Below are 20,165 nucleotides of genomic sequence, written 5' to 3'. Positions count from 1 at the left end.
TGGATAGACTGGAGTTATTTTCCCTGGAGCAGAGGAGATTGAGGGGGGACATGATTGAGGTGTATAAAATTATGAGGGACATAGATAAGGTAGACTGGAAGGAACTTTTCCCCTTGGTGGAGGGATCAAGAACCAGGGGGCATAGATTTAAGGTAAGAGGCAGGAGGTTTAGAGGGGATGTGAGGAAGAATTTTTTCACCCAGAGGGTGGTGGGAATCTGGAACTCACTGCCTGAAAGGGTGGTAGAGACAAAAACCCTCAACATTTAAGTAGTATTTGGATGTGCACTTGCGATGCCATGGCATACAAGGTTATGGGCCTAGTGCTGAAAAATGGGATGAGAATAGTTAGGTATTTGTTTGACCGGTGCAGACTCGATGGGCTGAAGGGCCTTTTCCTGTGCTGTAGGCCTCATTGACTCTATGACTCTATTCAGACTTATTAGGATTAAATTCAAACAGTTCTTCTGAATCTGACTACCATTTCACTCTAGTCGGACAATAAAATAGATATGAGTATAAATCAGACAGACAAGATCTGTAACTCCTTTTTATCCCCACCAAGAAAAGGCTCTCCTAGAGAATAATGTAGTATGAAATGTTCCAATTTACTTTTTCCAGTAATCATGCAATTTTTATTCGACTCTTAATCCAGCATTAACAATAATGAGTTGGTGTCATGCTACAGTGGAGTGCATGTTTTAGTTTGTAATTGAGAGCAGCTGCCTCCAAGTGTACAAAAGCCAATTTACACCAGGTGTAGGGGCGGAACAAGGGAGTGTGTGCCTGTACTCTGTGGTCTTGTGAATAAGCTTGAATTAAAGAAAAGACTGGTTCCAGATTCATCCTTTCCTCAATGTATGAACAGTGACTTTAGCAATTAAGATTTAATCACTGCTGTAATGTATAAGTGTGGAGTATGACAAATACAACTTAAGTTTGTTTGTCAATATTGCTTATTGAGTTAAATTTTTGACCCTGGTAATGCCCTATGTTGCGTTGGTACTGTATTAGATATTTCTTTTAACTGAAGGTAGCCATGTGGCTCAGTTCTTTGCAATATGCACTTGTTGTTTTGGCTTGGGCTATTTATTTTTAAAGACAAAACCTTTGCAAGCACTTACCGCTTGAGGCTTGTACAAAGCCTTAAACTTTTGTATCGGATTAGGAATGAAAATGTTTATTTGACCATTCAAGTGGTTCTATAGCCTATAAAATGTTTTATTTTTTTAAAGGATGAAGTAGAAGTGGAAGTAGTTCAGCTTAAAGCTGTAAGAATACATGCGCCCATTACAAGAATGAAGACTGGCACTCTGGTAATTTTATATTTTTAATTTAAAAACCGAAAAACCTCCTGGCAAGTTTGTTCTCGAGCTATTACGTCATAGGAGATGGCCATTTTGCCTCCATTTATCTACGGATTTTTCTGATAATACTGAACCTTAAGACATGAATTTACAAGTTCATAAATTCAGGATAATAATGAAAGTTCAATGATCCTTATTGGTTTCTACATATACACTGTTTGAATTTAGTAATGGCGCTTGATGTCACACTGGTTTTGATGAATTTTCTTCATTCACAGATGCCTATCTATGTAATGGGAATTACAAGCAACCAGACACCATTTACATTTGGTAATGCAATACCAGGTCTGACATTTCATTGGTCTGTCACTAAAAGGGACATTATTGACCTTGGCACAAGGCATTCTGAGGTAAACTGAGCTATTGGGGCTCATCAATTTCTGCTTACACCTGTTACCTGTTGTATATTGTCTAAAACAAGTGTGTATATGTGACTGCATATAATCTTCAAGAAATGCATCCCCATATGTTGAAACTATTTTATCATTTACTTGCTCTGGTTTGTTTTTGTAGAATTTCAAATCATTTTTTGAATGCGTTTTGTGTTCTTAGGCATCTTTTCAACTTACAGCAAGTAATAACTTCGCAATGTATGTGTACAGTCGAGTGAAAGGCAGAACCGGGTTGAAAGTTGTAGTGAAAACTACAGATCCAACAGCTGGACAATTTGAAAATAAAGCCAGAGAATTGTCAGATGAAATGCAGATTCAGGTACTGCTGCCATCTCCTTGTCACTTTTTTGACATTACTGTTTGTGCCATATCATTGCACATGGAGAGGATAAAGTACTTTCTTGAGATTAAGCAAGAATAGAAAGCGTATGGTAACTGGATTAGAGTCTTTTTCTGCAAAGAGTAGCTCTGCAAATTCTAAGCGAAATAAATATTGTGCGGACATGGGAAGTGGAGGATGTCGGTGTGATTCTTAATGAATACTTCTGTGTTTGCCTTCGCAAATGAGGGGGACAATGCAGACATGATAGTTAAGGAGGAGTGTGAAGTATTGGATGTGATAAACGTAGGGAGAGAAGAAATATTAAGGATATTAGCATCCTTGAAACTGGATAGATCACCAGGGCCAGATGTAATGTACCCAGTCTGTTAAAAGAAGCCGGGGAGGAAGTTGCAGAGGGTCTGACCATTTTCCAATCCTCACTGGGTACAGGTGAGGTGCCAGAGGATCGGAGGTCTGCTAACGTTGTACCTTTGTTTAAAAAGGGAGCAAGGGATAGACCAAATAATTACAAGCCAGTCAGTCTGACTTCTGTAGTGGGCAATTTATTGGAATCGATTCTGAGGAACAGGATAAGCTGTCACTTAGAAAGGCATGGATTAATTGAGGACAGTCAGTATCGATTTGTTAAGGGAAGGCCATGTTTGACTAATTTGATTGAATTTTTTGAGGAAGTAACAAGTGGGGGTCTACATGGATTTTAGCATGGCATTTGACTGGGACCCACATGGCAGACTGGTTTTTTAAAAAAAGCCCATGGGATCCAGGGGAATGTAGCAAGCTGGATACAAAATTGGCTCAGTGGCAAGAAACAAAGGGCAATTGTTGATGGATGTTTTTGTGACTGGAAGGCTGTTTCTAGTGGGGTTCTGCGGGGCTCAATACTTGGTCTCTTGTGCTTTGTTCTATATAGCAATGATTTGGACGTAAATGTCTGGGGAATGATCAAGAAGTTTGCAAATGACACAAAAATTGGCCGTGCGGTAGATAGTGGATTTTCACAGCAGAGTGGAAGAGAGTTACAGGTCTTGCGGTATGCCTTTATTGAATCTACAGCAATTTGCCTTGGGTAATATTACTGGATTTTTTTTATAGTTAAACATTTATAAGAGAGTATTGCCTAGAAGGTGCTTACTTGTGGGTCTGACCAAGCAGAGTGTCTCTTTGGGGGGATGTTTTAGAAGACTAAGTTTCACTGTGTACCGTAATTTTGTGTGCTTAAGTTTTTTTTCATTTATTCCTGTTAATAAAACTTTTACTTCGAATTTTTAAAATCCCAAAAGTATTACTGGACTCCCTAACGCTGGATCAGTACGTCTCCTCCTCATTTTCAGAAAACCAAAAAAGGGTATGGCTTGTAAGCCAAGTTCCCCTCTGGGATTTGGTTTGCGCAGCGATTAACACCGGTTGTGGCCATAACAATGGTTTAAAGACTGAATGAACCTATTTGTTCAGTGTTAAGGAACTCTTGCATTGCTAGGTGTTATAATGAGAAGAATTTAGAAGAGCAAATCTGTAGGCAAATTTCAGAGAAATGTAAAAATAGTACAGCAGTAATAGTAGGGGACTTTAGTTTCATGAATGTAGACGCAAGAATTTCATCAGTCTAATGTCAGTGGTGGGAAAATTACTAGAGAACATTGTTAAGGACAAAATCAATTCTCACTTGGAGAAGCAGGGTTAATAAAGGAGAGCTAGCATGGACTTGTTAAACAAAAACAAAAATTGCTGAAAAAACTCAGCAGGTCTGACAGCATCTGTGGAAAGGAAGACCGAGTTAGCGTTTCGAGTCCGTATGGCTTTTTGCTTTTATCTTGGATTTGTTAAAGGCAAGTATCCTGTTGAATTACTTGAAATAAAAATGATTAATGAAGGTAATACAGCAGATGTATATATGGACTTAGGAAAGGCATTTGATAAACTACCACAAAATAGACTTAATTGTGAAATGAATGCACATGGGATTAAAAGGACAGTGGTAAATTGATACATACTGGCTAAGGGATAGAAGGCAGAGAGTGGAGGTGAATGGGTATTCTTCCAACTGGAGAGAAGTATGCAATGGTGAACCCTGGGGTCTTTATCAGGATCATTGCTTTTGTTTGTTTTTTTTATATATTCACATAGGCATGTCTTGCTCTGGGCATAGGGAGTACAATTTTGAAGTTCGCAGAAGATGCGGATCTTAGCAAATAGTGAACGCAATAGCAGACTTCAGGAGTACATAGACTGGTGAAAGGGGCAGACATATGACATAATTTATGTAGCTAAATGTGAATTGATATACTATAGGAGAAAGTAAATTGAGAGGCAATATAATCTAAACTCTTTTGAGCGGGGTGCAAGAACGGAAGAACTTGAGGGTGCATATTCACAGGTCATTGAAGATTGGAGAAGTTGGGATTCTTCTCCTTTGAGCAGAGAGGTTATGGGGAGACCTAATCGTGGTATTCAGAATTGAGGTTTTGACAGAGCGAGCAAGGAGAAACCGTTTCCTTTGGCAAGTGGATCAGTAACCAGTGGTTTAAAATAATTGTCCTAAGAACTGGGGATGTAATGAGGAGAAATTTCTTCAGAAGTTTCTGGAATGCGCCACCTGAAAAGGTGGTGAAATTAAATTCTATCGCAACTTTTAAAAGACAATTGGACATGTATATGAAGAGCACAAATTTGCATGGTTTTGGGATAAAACCAGGATGTGGGACTAAATTGAACTGCTGTTTCAAAGAATCTGCACAAGCACTATGAGCCCTATGGTGATTCTGTGCTGTAAAATTCTATCATTCTATGATAAATGTAAATACAGATATTGTTTCCTTGTTTAACGGAAAGTTGTTTTGCACAGTTGGCCAAACATTGGAGAGTAAGGTTCAGTCTGCCATGAATCTTTTAGATAATGTATTAGGTGGGCAGGAGCAAAGAGCATGCTGTATAAATGGGAAAGCAGGGAAAGAATCTAAGATTTTTTTTTTTGAAAACGCACATACTTACTGATTCGTTGCCAAGTTGGCTGACACTGGTGAGATTGAGGACCTAAAAAATACTCCAGAGACCCACTTGGTGGCCAGAGCACAGAACTGCAGTTGTCAGATCAATATTAAAAAGTCCCATTAAGCCAGCATTGCATACAGACATCGAAGGAAAGGGCTACATGATTTTTCACTGAAATATTGCAGGATATACCAAACCCAATACTTTTTGTGGCATTTCAAATGACAATACTCAATGTCTCATCCGTTTATCTCAACATTGCTAATTCTGTCTCCATTCTATTTCTGTCTTTTTGTCTCTCTGCACTGCTTGTCTCTCCCCAATTCTCCCTTTCATGGTGTACAAAGCTACTAGCTACTTGTGGTTTTAGACATTGTAGGACCATCAATAACAAATTACTTTTCCTTTTAGGTGTTTGAAAAATTACATTTGCTCAATCCTGAAGTTGAAGCTGAGCAGATACTAATGTCACCAAACTCGTTCCTGAAACTTCAAACAAATCGGTAAGGTTTAAGAACTAACAAATTAGTCATTCTTTCTGTATGATCTAAAATGTCGAACAGTCTTGAAAAAATACAAAATTAGAGCAGCAATCCAATTCTTTCTTTTAAAAACATTGCTTCAAGATGTTGTCATCAGTATTTATTTGTGTCTACTGTGACTTCAATTTCTCTTCTATGCAGTCCGAGCATCTTATTTTTATGGGAATTGTTTCACATTGCTCTGTATATGCTTGCATGATAGAAGGACCCAGGTTGGAACAATAGAAACCCACTTAACCTTTGTCTTTGCGCATGTTTTTCTTCCTTGAAAGCAGATTAAGTTCACATTAAATAAGGTGAGACTTGTTTCAATTATTGAACCCTTTTTTTCTACATTAAGGTAAATTTACTAAGCTATAATTAAGATCCTGGTTATTTTAGTTCAATTGATGCAACTTATCTTCAAACACTAACACAAAAATAATGTACACATTATGCTACCCCTCTTAAGCAGGTTGATGAACTGACCCGCTCTTCCTTTCTGAGCTCACCTTCTCTTGGGCTTTTCTGCCTGATTCAAACTTTTGGTGCAAATGCTGGACTTATAGAGTGTCTGATATTCTGCTTTAATTCTGCCCAAGGTCAAACCTTCCCATGCAATAGTAGTGAAGCAAGTATCAATTACAGAGACAGGCCACTAAGGTCATTATGTAGCCCTTGAGGAACTTGCAGCAATGCGAGGTCATTGCCTTAGCTATCTACTTTCAGACTGAACTTGTTTTTAAACTTACAGTAATTCTCACTATGCTGTTAAAATTCAGTAATTTTTTCCAAATCATTTCTCTTACGACAATAAATGCTCATTGGTGATGGCCTTTAAGAACTATTTATGGATTCAATTTGATCCCTATTTAAGTGGATTTGCTAAAGGTCACCATTTGAATCAGCTTTATCTGACCACAAGGGGTTGCTGAGGTGAAATCATTGTCCATCGTCTCTCTTTTACTGACTTCCCCAAAGCTGGGTCTAAATAGCACAAGAAACTTACCCTACCAATTTTATAAAATAAAAGCAGCGCGTTAACTCTGTTTCTCTCTCCACAGAAGCTGCCAGATCTGCTGAGCTTTTCCAACATTTTCTGTTTTTATTAGAACAGAACGAGAACTCATTTCCAAAGAGCCATAACAACTACTTGGGTTACTAAAGCAAAATACTGTGGATTCTGAAAATCTGAAATAAAATGAAAAATGCTGGAAATACTTGGTCAGGCAGCACCTATGGAGAGGGAGAATCAATGGCTAGGATTTTCCTCTCCGGCCGGGGACAGGCGTCATGGCGGGCGATGGTGGAAAATAGGTTGCAATCATTCACTCCTGACGTCAATGGCAGCGTGCATTTCCAGCCGCGTTGTCAGGAATGTCATTTTAATACATTGTAATATCATGCATACTCATTATAATGGCTGCTCGCCAGAATCAACTCCCATATTGGATCAAAAGTGCACATCGGTATCTAGCTACACCGACATCTTTCACGTGCACCTGGCGATCTGCACCACTGATGACTTTGAGGTTTGTTTGCCAGCCTTGCGTTGCGCAGTGCTTGCGGTACCTTGGACTTAGCACCAGGCTTTGCAGGCAGCACCACTTTGCTTTCAGGGGCTTTCACATACAAGGCCCTACCTACCAGACCAGCAGTAAGGCGTGGGTGGCTTGTAATGTGCTGCAGAGCAAGGGTTTGACTCGAGGAGAATGGAAAGTGGACAGAGTCAAGGGAAGGGGCCACAGGGCAAGGGCTCCACTGAGGGGGCGAAGGTTACACTCAGACACATGACTTGGGGGAGCGGGTTGGAAATGTCCTCTGGGCCAGAATGGGGAAGTGCCTCTTAGAGAGGGACAAAAGCCAGTTTGGGCCAGAACTGGGAGGAAGCACTTCAGTTTACATTGTTGACCTTGAAAAGACTGTCCTTGTCCCAATCCAGGGAGGGAAGGGCATGTTAGTCCAGTGTTGTGCACAGGGCGTGGTTGTTAAATCTGGCACGTCGGTCCAAGGCTTAATACTGAGTCGCAGATGGCACACTCATAGCCTGGCCTCTGCAGGCTATAGATGGGATAAAGGTAGTGATGGCCCATTTGAAGGTCTCATTGGAGGTGGGAGGGATCTCTATATTTCACTGTGCAGTCGGCCTCAAGATGGGAAGGGTCTGAATGGGCCATAGGCACATCCACATCAAATGATTCAGGGGGTTGCACAGGGATATCCACCACAATCACAATGGGATCAAGCATTGGAAGGGGAGGCTTGAGAGTTGTTGGAGGGAGGGAAACCTGAACATTATGCTCCTCCAGGACAGATGAGAAGCCTCAGCCCCCCCTCAAACACACTCAGTTCCTCAATGAACATTAGACCTTGTGTATTCCAAAGAGTGTAGTATTAGAGTGCAGTGAATGAGGATCTCAGGGCCTGGCCATAGCAATCTCACAGCAGTCAGTCATGTAAAAGGGGGTAGGGGGAGAGAGGAGCACCTTAAAACTTAGCTTGCGCTGGCCAGGATTTCAATGGTGAATAGGTGCAGACACCAGAACCAAGCCCTTGAACCTACAATCACTCTAGTCATTGAGAGAAATAGGACCTGTGGAAGCTCATGCTGACTCATGTCTTTTTCTCATTGATGCTGCAGAGGGGAGACCTTCAGGAAGATGGAGGCTGGATTTATTGCTGCCTGTGTAATCGCATACAGGCAGGAGAGAAGGCGGAAAAGGTTGTGACAGCGGTGCCAGGTTCACCAAAGGGAGGAGCTTCACCTTTATGAGCAAGGGGCAGCAGGGACCCCTCCAGATGCAGAGGATGAGGCGAACTGAAGTGTTGTCCAGAGACAGCTCTCAAGACCGAGGGTGTACAGAACAAGCATGTCTTTCGTGCAGATCAGCGAGAGACTGTGTCGCTGATGCCTCCACATGTCCAGGGATCTGGTGACTCATCTGCCACATTCTCCAAGAGTTGATGCCGTGGTGTCTGGGAGGACGCCCATTGCCAGTGGCTTGGAAAGTAACTGCTGCTATTAACTTCAATGTGACTGGCAGTTCCCAGGGTGCACTGCAGACCTCTGTGGGATCTCTCAAGCTTCGACGCAGAAGTGCATACAGGAGGTGACATACGCCCTTTTTTCAAAGGCCCATAATTACATTGACTTCGCTAGAGATCAAGCAAGCCAGGGCACCAGAGCACAAGGCTTTGCTGCATTTTCCGGATTCCCATAGGTGCAGAGTGCTATCGACTGCACCCAGGTAGCTGTAACAGCTCCCTGGCAACGGGCAGTCCAATACATCAACAGGAAAAGCCTCCACTCACTCAAGTGCACAGCTGGTCTGCAACCACAAGAAACAAATCACGCAGGGTTGCATGAGATACCCAGGAAGATACCACAGCTTGTACATCTTGAGTAGGTCACAGATCCCAGACATCTTCAAGGGACCACAACGAGTCTAGGGTTGGGTCCTTGATGACAAGGGGCACCCGCAAAGGACGTGGCAGATGAAGCCCATGCGGCAAACACAAAATCCTGCTGAGAAGAAGGTACACAACAACGCTCATACCACTACCCGAACGTTGGTGGAGTGGAGCACACCATTGGCATGTTGAAGATGCAATTCTGATGCCTCAACAGATCTGCTGGAGCACTCCAGTACACTCCTCAGAAGATCTCTTGGATCATCATGGTTTGCTGTGCACTGCACAACCTGGAGCTGCAAAGGGATGAGGACACGCCAGATGCCAGCTTGGAGGAGCTGCATGTTTCCTTTGAGGACTTTTAAGGGGATGAGGGGGATGAGGTCCAGGAAGCCAAGGCTGCAGGGGAAGAGCCATAGTACTGACCAGACAAGGCAGATGTGCATGTGAGGCCCACATGAACACCAGCATTGCTCTCCCTCTTTTGTTTTTCAACCATGCAGTTCAATCTGAGAGTGAGTACTTAGGCACTTGGCTAACCATTATCCTGATTCTTTGAAAGATGAGAAGCCTCAAAAGCATGTCTCCTTGCTGAGATGGGGTGCTACTTGAAGGAGGACACCTGGGCATCAGACTCAGAAGTTACTGCCTCTTCTAGCACCTCTCCAGCATCCCAGTCGCTACAGCAATCTAGAAGAGGCAGGAGCTGCTGTACAATTCCCTGTGGACTCATAGCCGTATTCCTTTCAGCCTGACAAAGCTCCTCAAGGGGATCCATCTCCACCAATGGGATAACACATTCTGTGTCGCCTTGATGGTGGCACTGATAGGTCACACTTGGGCCAAGGCAGCTGAGGATGTTCCACAGGTCTTAATCCATTTTGACATCACTTATTCACCTATGTCACCTTCTCCATCACATTGACATCCAGCACACTCTCTTAGGGATGCGAGCGTGCATTTATCCTGACCTTTCCATGGATGTAAACTACCTGAGGATAACAATGTTCACACACCTTGCCTGCCATACATTAAAATGCACCCTCTTTAACACAGTCTGCCCTCGTGGCTAGCCCTTGCCCTTGTGAGCTCCAAAATGCTAAGAGACCATGAAGCTCTCAAGGTCACACTTCGTTGATAAGAAATAACACACTTCAGCTTCCATACATCCCTGCTGCTATCCCATTGCTGCCCTCAGCATTGCCTAAAGCTACCTTATGTACTTCCAGAGCATGCTTAAATGCTCCATCGACTGCAACACATCACCATTTGGATTTATCTCCACTGACCTCAGCAGCTGTTTAGGCGTGGGCACGCTTCACAGAACGTATCGTACAGTGCTGCATCCCTACGTTGTGACGAGGGCCTTGTCGCAATATGGACAACTACAAGGTAAGAAAGGCTCAAGGTTGTAGGGTTGAGCGCCAGCACAATAATGTGGCTTCAAGGGACAGTGATCTGGCACATCAAGGTGGAAAGGAGCTCATGCTTATTGGTGAGCTTAGCGTATGTGCACTTAGAGTCAGCAACGCACAAGGCAGACAGGAGTGTACACGAGCTCTGAGTAAGGGCCCTTAGAATGGAAAATCCTGCCGGATGATGGGGAATACATGGAGTTCCAAGATATGTGACCCTTCTCCATGCATTCAAACACCTCTCCTTGGAAACGACACCTTCAACTTTTCAGGTGAGACTGATGAAAACCTCAGTCTAAATCTTAAACAGCAAAGAATGAACATCGTTCCACAAACTCACTTAACATTAAGGACAAGGCATCACTGACGTCAAGAATGACCTGAGAACGGGGACACACACTGGTGATATGGAAGCGGACAACATTGACGAGAGGCACATGCTAGCGACATCTCTAAGTGGGATGAGGGACCATGGTGTCACACCTGATTGACAACAACACAGCTCATCATAAAGAAGAGGCTTACAGTACAGGAGATGTGAAATGGGTGTGATTCTACTTGGTGAATATTATATACATGTGGTTCACATCTGTGCCACCATCGTGTTCCTAATATTTTGATTTCCTAACCCTACTGCTACGTCTTGGTGTATCCCCAATATCTTCAGTGGAGGTGGAGACAGCCTGCTGACTAGTACACCCTGTTGCCTATGATGACTGCCGGGCGTTCTATGGAGTGCTGAGCCTTGGAGGGCCCTGGCCTGCATTTGGTCTCCTGCTGTGGGGCAGGTGCACCCTGCTTGACCTGTGGAGCTGGAGGAGATGATGGGGTCACAGGAAGAGGGGATTGGGATCGGCTGGACACTCCCGGAGTCTGGATGGAAGCCCCTGGGGTCTCCAGCTACTGATCCTCCTCCCTGTGCGTGCGCAAGGGCCCCTGGCGATCTCCTTGAGAAGGGGCAGCTGGAGTGGAGTGGAGTTGCCCCCTCCCTCCCCCCACCTTGCATAAGCACTGATGGATGTCACCAATGCCTACACTGATGAAGTGCAGGACCATGATTGGACCAAGGTCTCCATGGTGGCCGTCATCCTACCATTGTTGACCTCTGTGCATTGGTATGCCAGTGCTATCACCTCAGGTCCAACACAGACGGACTCCTCCATCGTATGTTGCAATCTGAGGAAAGCAGCTGACCACCCTTCCTGATATTCCTGATTTGGCTCCACCGAGTTAGGACCGACTGCAGAGGCTTGTCATCAGACTCGGACTCAGCTGAATCCTGGCCTCCAGCCATTCTCCGAGTGCCAGCTACCTTGGATGTCCCTGCCTCTGCCTGCTGTTCAACAGATTTGTGTTGTGCTCACCAGATTGTGACCCCAAGGCTACTTTAGAACTAGGTCCTGCCAAAGGGGCAGTGGCAGAGTGTGTAGGTGATCGCTGTGACATGTCTTCTATGGTGCTATCCTCTGGTTCCTCATCTGAGATGTCCTCGGGGCTGGAAATCAGGGCGTGACTTGTTGATGACCTCGGGTGCGTTCTAGAGTGCCTTTGAAAGGAAGTAGAGATAATTAGTGCGTGGCAGGTGACTCGAAGACATGACAATGAACTCTCAGTATCGCTGTCTGAGGGATGAGCAGGTGCAGAACCCTCACATGGGTGTGTGCCATCGATCTTACCACAGGCACAGTCCCAGATCCATCTGGACAGAACAATGGTACGCTCCTCATAGGGAGTGAGGGCCTTGACTTCGGTCGCTTCACTCTTGATTTTGGTTGCTCCACCCCCCAGTCTAGGACCTCTTCCTCCTATTGTGTGCCAGCTTGCCCTGCATAAAAAGAAATGGAGATCGTGTGAGTGGGACCCATGCCAAGGCAGAGGATAAGGTTGCCTGCCTTGTGTGGGTGGTAAGTGGAGTTGTGCATGGGATGAGGGCGTGAGCTACACAGGATATGAGCCCAGATGGAGATGTGTAGCTGTGTGCATGAGAGTGTGATGATGTCCCTTGAATTGGCAGTGAGAGATCCCTGTAGAGTGTCATCCTGAAAATGCCTGATGGACTTGAGTGACAGAGTTGAGTGATGAGGTGGTTGACATAATGGAACGGATAAGGTTATTCATCCTCTTTCTGCGCTGGATTGCTGACCTTTTCTGTGTGCTGTTGGCGCTGAACGCTGCTGCCGCCACCCCCCCTCAAGCCAGACTGGTGGACCTCCTGCAGCCATGACGGGTAAAGGACATCACAGCAGCCCTCCATGGTGTCCAGCAGGTGGCCCAATGAGGCATCACTAAATTTAGGAGCAGCATGCCTCTTCCCTTTGGGAGCCACATCTTCCGTGGGGCAGTGCTGGGCTGCAGGCATTGAGAGGGCTGTGCACAGATATGACTTAAATATGATGCCCAGAATAACGAACTGCTGAGGTCATAGTGGGGCAGGCAAATCAGAGGCATAATTAATGAGGTGGGAAGTGAAAAATATGGTGCAAAAACCCACCATTGCGCCCGGCAAAATCACTTTTTCCTGCCTGCCACTGCACTTGGAGCGAGGATGGGAACACTCTGCTCAACGCTTCAGATCAATAACCTTTCAGCAGAGCTGGAACTTAATAGGTTGTCTCAGTTTTGAGGCTTGTCTATTTATATTAAAATTACAGTATTTTCATTAGTAGTCCTCATAAAAGTGTTCTGAATATTTTCTTGAGGCTAGCTTAAGACAGCAACAGCTGAATTGCTTTACTCAGACAGATGTTTTGGCTATAAATCCCATGCAAGCAGATGCATAGGAATTTACTACAGCATTAAATTTAAAAAGGCAAGATGAAAATTGACAAATGCTGTGGAGGCATTTTTAGTCAATATTCTGAAGTGCAGTGGTGTACTGGTATCTGCTAATGCATTATACAAGAGGCACTTAAACTTCTTCAGTGGAACATAATGAAGAGCCAGTTAACTATAACTTGGATGAGTTACATAACATAAGAAGTAGGCACAGGCATAGACCATTCAGCCCCAGGAGCCTGCTGTACCAGTCAATAAGATCACAGCTGATCTGATGTAGCCTTAACTCCACTTTCCTGCCTGTCTCCCCATAACCCTTGACACTCTGTCAATCAAAATTCTGCCTAACTCTGGCTTGAATACATTCAATGACCCAACCAGCCTCCACTGTTCGTTGGGGGAGAGAATTCCAAACACAAATGACCCTCAGAGAGAAGAAATTCCTCCTCATTTCTGTCTTAAATGGGTCATCCCTTACTTTGAAATTGTCCCCAGTTCTAATTTTCCCATGAGGAGAAATATCCTCTCAACATCTACCCTGTCAAGTGCCCTCGGAATCTTATACGTTTCTTATGTATACGTTGGAGGTAGTTCAAAGGAGGTTTAGTAGATTGATACCTGGAATGAGCAGGTTGTCTTATGAGGAAAGGTTGGAAAGACTGGGTTTGTTTCCACTAGAGTTTAAAAGAGTGAGGGTGACTTGATTGAAGTATATAAGATCCTGAACAGTATTTACAAGGTGGACATGGAAAGAATGTTTCCTCTTGTGGGTGAGTCCAGAAAAAGGGGGCACTGTTTTAAAATTAGGGGTTGCTCTTTTGGACAGAGATAAGGAGAAATTTTGACGGTCGTGCGACTTTGGAACATTCCTGCCTCTGAAGGTGGTGGAGGCAGGATCATTGAATATTTTTAAGGCAGTGGTAGGTAGATTCTTGTTAGACAAGGGAATAAAAGGTTATTGGAGGTAGATGGGAACATGGACTTTGAAACACAATCAGATCAATCATGATCATATTGAATGGCAGAGCAGGCTTGAGGGGCTGAATGGCCTACTGCTGCTCCTGTTTCATATGTTCAATAAGATCACCTCTCATTCTTCTAACCTCAAGTGAGTATAGACCCAACCTGCTTACCCTTTCCTTATAAAACAATCCCTTCATCCCAGGAACCAGCCTTGTTATGTCTCCTCTTCAGTAAGATGGCCAAAACTGCACACAGTCCTCAAGTTGTAGCAAGATTTGCCTCTTTTCATACTTCTATCCCCCTTGCAAGAAAGGCCAATATTCATTTGTCTTAATTAGCTAGCTGCACCTGTGTGCTGACTTTTGTGATTCATGTGCAAGGACACCCAGGTCCCTCTACCACAGCATTCTGCAATCTCTCCATTTAAATAATACTTGCTTTTCTATTATTCCTGCCAACGTTTTACTTCATCTATCAGATTTTTGCCCACTCACTTAACCTGTGTATATTCCTGCACAGACTTGTTGTATTTGCCTCGCAACTTAATTTCCTATCTATCTTCATAATGTCAGCAAATTTGGCTGCAATACAGTCAGTGCATTCATCCAAATCATTAATATAGATCATAAATGGTTGAGGCCCTAGCACTGATCTCTGTGGCACTCTACTAGTTACAGTTTGCCAAGCTGAAAATGACCCATTTATCCCGACTTGTTTTCTGTTAGTTAGCCAGTCCCCTCTCCATGCTAATATATCACCCCCAACACTATTTGCTTTTAACTATATGTTCTTACCTTGTGTCATAACCTATTATGTGGCACCTTATCAAATGCCTTTTGGAAATCCAAATACACTTCATCTACTGGTTCCCCTTTATCCAACCTGTTTATTACATTCTCAAAGAACTCTAATCATTTTAGTCTAGCACTATTTTCCTTTCGCAAAGCAATGACGCAGCCTGATTGTATAATGATTTCTAAACGTCCTACAATACCCCTTTCATAATAGAATTTTCCTAATAGCAAATGTTGGGCTAACTGGTCTATAGTTTCCTGCTTTCTGTGTTTCTACTTTCTTGAACAGAGGTGTTATATTTTCATTTTTCCAATCCCCTGGGACCTTTCCAGAATCTAGGGAATTTTGAAAGATTACAACCAACTAAATAACAAATCAGTACATAGGATGCAGCAAATAGCGACTCCTGTAAAAATGAACTTCTCCAGTTTGTTTGAGGAGCCAAACCACACTAATTTGCCTAAATTGTTTAAATGTTTAAATTGTTGTTTAAATTCTTTCCTAATTGCAAAAAATTGAGAAATAATTTAGTAATCAGTGTGAATGTTTTCTTTATTCTTTTCATGAGATCTAGGAATCACTGACAGAACCAGCATTTGTTGCCCATCCCAGATTGCTGTTGAGAAAGTGATGATGAGTCACTTCTTGAACTGCTACAGTCTGTGTAGTGAAGATACCCCTACAGTGCTGTTAGGTAGGGATTGTTATTCTTTGCCAGAGATCAAGCTAGTGCTTGATAGCAAGTCAAAGTTTAAGCTAGGATGCAACTGTACAGAAGCATTAGGGGAGACATCCATTCCTCGCGCAGCAGAACAAAGCCAATAAGAGAACACTCATTCATTTCTGACAAGTACAAAGGTAAACTCAAAAATATAAATTGGCCACATTAAAAGGAAAGGTAAGGAGAAAGTAAATGAGTAACAAAGGCATTATAATAACAAAGTAGAAAAGGTAACACCTCTTAAATATTTTTTCAGTTGCCCAATGAAAAGCATTTTAAAAACACAAAATAGGAACAGTATGTTACAAGGCTTATGAATATGTACATTGGTCCTTCAGTTAAGTTGACTGAAGGCTTGGTGGACGTTGTATGTGGTTTAAATGTGTATGCATACAGTTTCTACTGTTGTTTGGAGTTGCAGCAGGCTATTGGGCTCAGCTTACACTGTTGTTGACTGTCTTCAGCTGTCGGATGAAGTAAGCACTTAATAAGGAAATTGTATCTCTTGATGTCCAACATTTGTATGTGCAGCACCTGCCTTACTCCCAGAGCAACATGTTGCATTTTATCCACGTTTGCTGTGAAAGGGGTTTGGTTGTGGCTGCAACATTAATCAAAGAACTGTTTCCGACACCTACGTAAAAGAACATTGGCAAACTCCACAGCACAAGTTTTGAAAATGAATAAAAACAGAAAGGGAGGCTAGCTGGTGAGGAGACCCAAGACCAGAAAGGTGAACTGCACTTGCAATTACTACTTGTTATAGCAGACAGAGCCTGTTATTTGTTAAAGGGATTATCAGGCTATACTTGTATGTCTTTGTCTGGGAGGAGATCTCTAGGTTACATTTTAGGTCCAGTGACGGACTGGGCCATAGATCTATCACTTCATTGTGATGCTGAGAGCGTTTAACAATGAATTCCCTTGTTTGGATTAGCGATTTGGCTCCAAACCAATCAGATCACCTGACTTTCTCAATCTTTCTGCCCTTCCCAACTCTCTGGGCTGTCAGGTTGTATTTAAGGAAATGTGCATGCCTAATTACCATCACCGTTGACAGGTGAACAGATAGGGCTGATGAAACACTGCAAATATTTGAAATACATCTGTATACAAAAGAGCTTCAATTTTGAAAAATATCATTTAGCAACTAGAAATTAATTTTGGTTAATCACATTCATTCTTGCTCGATCTGCAGAGATGGTGTGGCTTCTCTCAGTTATCGAGTACAAGACTCTTCTGACAAAACTCCTGTGATACAAGTGGATGAAAATGGATTTCTCACATCTGGTCCCATAACTGGAACTTCAACAATTGAAGTGATCTCTGAAGAGCAGTTTGGTATAAACCAGACAATCACTGTTGCAGTTAAGGTAAGAAAAACTGTATAATTAAATTTATTAATTGCATTGTCTTTTCATAACTCAGTTGTGGTTTTTGAGAAATATTTTTATAGTTTCAAAAAATTTTCAATATATTTGAGAAGGAAACGCTTCAAAAGCTTCACTGTGGTAAAATGGGTGGGACAAGAGAAAAATTGGCTCTTCAAATTGCTATTCTCTATTACTGTCTATTCTCTCTGACAATCTGTGGCATTATTTGAAGAGCAGGGAGTTCTGGTGTCCAAGTTGACATTTTTCCCTCAATCAACATCACTGAAGTAGATTATCTGGTCATTTATCTCATTGCTATTTGTGCAAATACTGCTGTCCACCATTTACCTGTCGCATTTTTCTACATTACAAAAATATTGAATTGGCTGTAATATGCTTTAGAACCCATCAGGCGGTAAAAGACACCATTCTTACATTGTGTATAAATAAGTTATGTATGGCTTCTAGAGAATAATGGGGCAGTTATAACAGTTGATCTCCAATGCACTTGGAAAAAATCCCCCAAAGATGAATGCAATGTGTAACACAGTGTATCTTCATAAAATACGCCATAAAATGGTGTATCTTCTAACTCTGTGCAATATATTGAGAGACTTGCAGGTAATATATTTAAAATAATATATCACATTCCACTGTCCCATACTTCAATGGAAGTTTCTGTTTTATGTTTGATTTATCCAGAATGTCTGAAACTGCTTAGTTGACTTCACAAACAAAGCCAGTGTTTTGAATTTCAGGCTGATCCAAACATTCCTTTGGATATTAAAAATAATTATATCTTGTGGTAAAGTGGCTTAAAAGTAAATACAAGGTTTTACGTTATAATTTTAAACTCCTAAAGGGTAGGGTTTAGATACTTTTGCTTCAAAAGCTGCTTTAAAAATTAGACAAATAGGTTTTTGTTTTTTAAAGAAGATAAACTCCATAATGCTGATCTTAATTTTTTTATTTTTAATATCTTTGCAAAGGAAATTATGGTATTATGCACCATGCTTACTTTTATGGTTTCCATGCTTTTTAGGTTGCACCTGTCTCTTACTTGAGAATCAGCACAAGTCCAGTAATACATACACTTAACAAGGAGTCTCCATCAGCTATTCCAGTGGGGATAACTTTAACTTTGACTGTTCATTTCCATGACCATTCTGGAGACACCTTCCATGCACAGAATACAATAATAAACTTTGCTATGAACAGGTAAACCAATGATGGTAGTTGCTGTTTATCCATATTGAAGTGAAACTAAGACATATTACTAGCTAATATACGTGGTACCAATGGATTTAAAAAGTATCTCAAGACCTAATGAGGCCGTATACCAATCCAGTGTCAATCAAAGGATTAGCAGATTGTATATACTTGTCTATTTGGGTGTCCTTTGTGAAATTGCATTAATTCACATTTTGTGTGCATTTTAAATATATTTGGGGATGGTAGTGAATCTCCCATGGTGTTGTTTGTGATGAGAAAAAGGTTTTACAAGAATAGAGGTGTTATGGTCACTAACAATAACAGTACTGGGGTTGGCCTTGGGAGTAATGGGAAGTAGGCCCCACTTTAACACAACTCAGATGAAGTCTTCGTATCTTGTACTAGATATTCCAGGATATGGAGGAGGTGGTTCTATGAGCAACGTAGCAGCTCCCGGTATCTGGGATAATAAAATCAGTTATCATTGGGAGTAGAGCTCTTGAGGGGCCTAGAAGATTTGAAGTGATTTTTGGGATGAGAATGTACTAGAAATGTGTTTTGGGGATTTGTGAGCACTGTGGAAGACCTGGGCCAGAATTTTTCCGTCGGCGAGTTGGGGGCGGAGCCCGCTCGCCAACACGAAAATGATGTGGGGTGACATCAGGGGGGACCCCCGACGTCATTGGTCATTGACAGGGTAGTTAAATCAATTAAAGGCCCTGCCCATTCAACTTTAAGGCTGGCGGGCAGGCCAGGAGCCCCAGCTGGTGGAACGAGGTTTCATGTCTGTTTTTAAAAAACTTTAATAAAATTTGTGATATTTATTAACATGTCCCATCTCGTGTGATATTGTCACATGAGGGGGACATATTAATTTTTCTATTTTTCAAGTTTATGACACTTTCAGCTCTCTCCCTAGTCTCAGGGAAATGTGCGCTCTTTCGCGCACATGTGCAAAAGAGCGCACTTTGAAAGTTGGGGAATCCCTCTCTTCTCCCCCCCACCCCCCCGTGCACAGGAAGTGCTTAGGCGGGCCTTCATTGGCCTGCCCACTCAAAATGGCGGCGGGGCCCGTTCCAGCAGCAGCGATCAGCTGCCCGCCCGCCGCCGAGCCAGTGGGGCCCCGCCCGCCCATCAAGGGCAAAATTCTGCCCCTGGATTCTGGCTGTTTGAACATAAATGGGGTGGAGCAGAACGAGGTGCTCAGTGGTCTTCGGTTCCAGCTGGACTGGAGGTGACTTTGGAGCAGTGGAAGTGAGCAGTGTTGCTGGGATCTGGTACTGGCACTATCAGTGGCAGTGGAGTCTAATCTCTCTGGAAGGGAAGGCGGACTAGGAGAATGGGGCTTAAACTGTCATTGGCCAGTTATGAACCATTAGGCCTCGAACAACTGACCATGTTCCTAGCCATCACCTCTTTTTCTGTCTGACTTGTCTGCGATTCAATGGCTATGTTTAGCCATATTATTTGTGAAATACAGTTTTGTTTAGGTATTTGTTACTAAGGGAAAAATAAAGCAGATAATATTTATTTCAGGCCTTTTGTTGAGTTACTTATTTGCCATTTTTTCTCAATTAATGAACTTTCTCATGTCGAACATGTATATATTTTCTCAAGATATGATTTTTTAAATTTTCTGTTATTTTGTTTTAACCTGCCTCGAACATGTGATTTGAATTATTGGGTTGCATTTGATTGGCTCATTGGCAAGCCCCTCCTCTCCATTTTAGCTCCAAATTTAGTTAAATGCTTTTCCCTCAGACTACAAAACCATTTTTGGTGGGGCATTGAGTTTCTAATTGTTTTTTGTATATAAACTTGGAATCTGTGTTAATTAATTAGCTTCGAGCATTTCTACTGTAATTTTTCATTGTTTATGGAAATTACTGC

The 20,165-nt window shown here is 42.5% G+C and overlaps 1 protein-coding gene across 2 annotated transcripts in view; it reads left to right on the top strand.

Annotated features, from left to right (window-relative positions):
• The window catches only part of nup210 (nucleoporin 210), a 103,215-nt gene that overhangs the window by 68,460 nt on the left and 14,590 nt on the right, over positions 1–20,165 (top strand). For both annotated transcript variants that reach the window (XM_078543460.1, XM_078543461.1), the window contains exons 26-31: positions 1,235–1,315; positions 1,585–1,716; positions 1,919–2,077; positions 5,501–5,592; positions 16,889–17,063; positions 18,106–18,281. In XM_078543460.1, the coding sequence (XP_078399586.1) occupies positions 1,235–1,315; positions 1,585–1,716; positions 1,919–2,077; positions 5,501–5,592; positions 16,889–17,063; positions 18,106–18,281 (815 nt within the window). The remainder of the gene's footprint in view (positions 1–1,234; positions 1,316–1,584; positions 1,717–1,918; positions 2,078–5,500; positions 5,593–16,888; positions 17,064–18,105; positions 18,282–20,165) is intronic.

Source organism: Cetorhinus maximus, chromosome 6 (genome assembly GCF_964194155.1).
Source record: "Cetorhinus maximus chromosome 6, sCetMax3.hap1.1, whole genome shotgun sequence".
Classification (NCBI taxonomy): Eukaryota; Metazoa; Chordata; class Chondrichthyes; order Lamniformes; family Cetorhinidae; genus Cetorhinus; species Cetorhinus maximus.
Note: the sequence above shows the minus strand (reverse complement) of the source record. Positions and strands in the feature narration are given on the sequence as shown.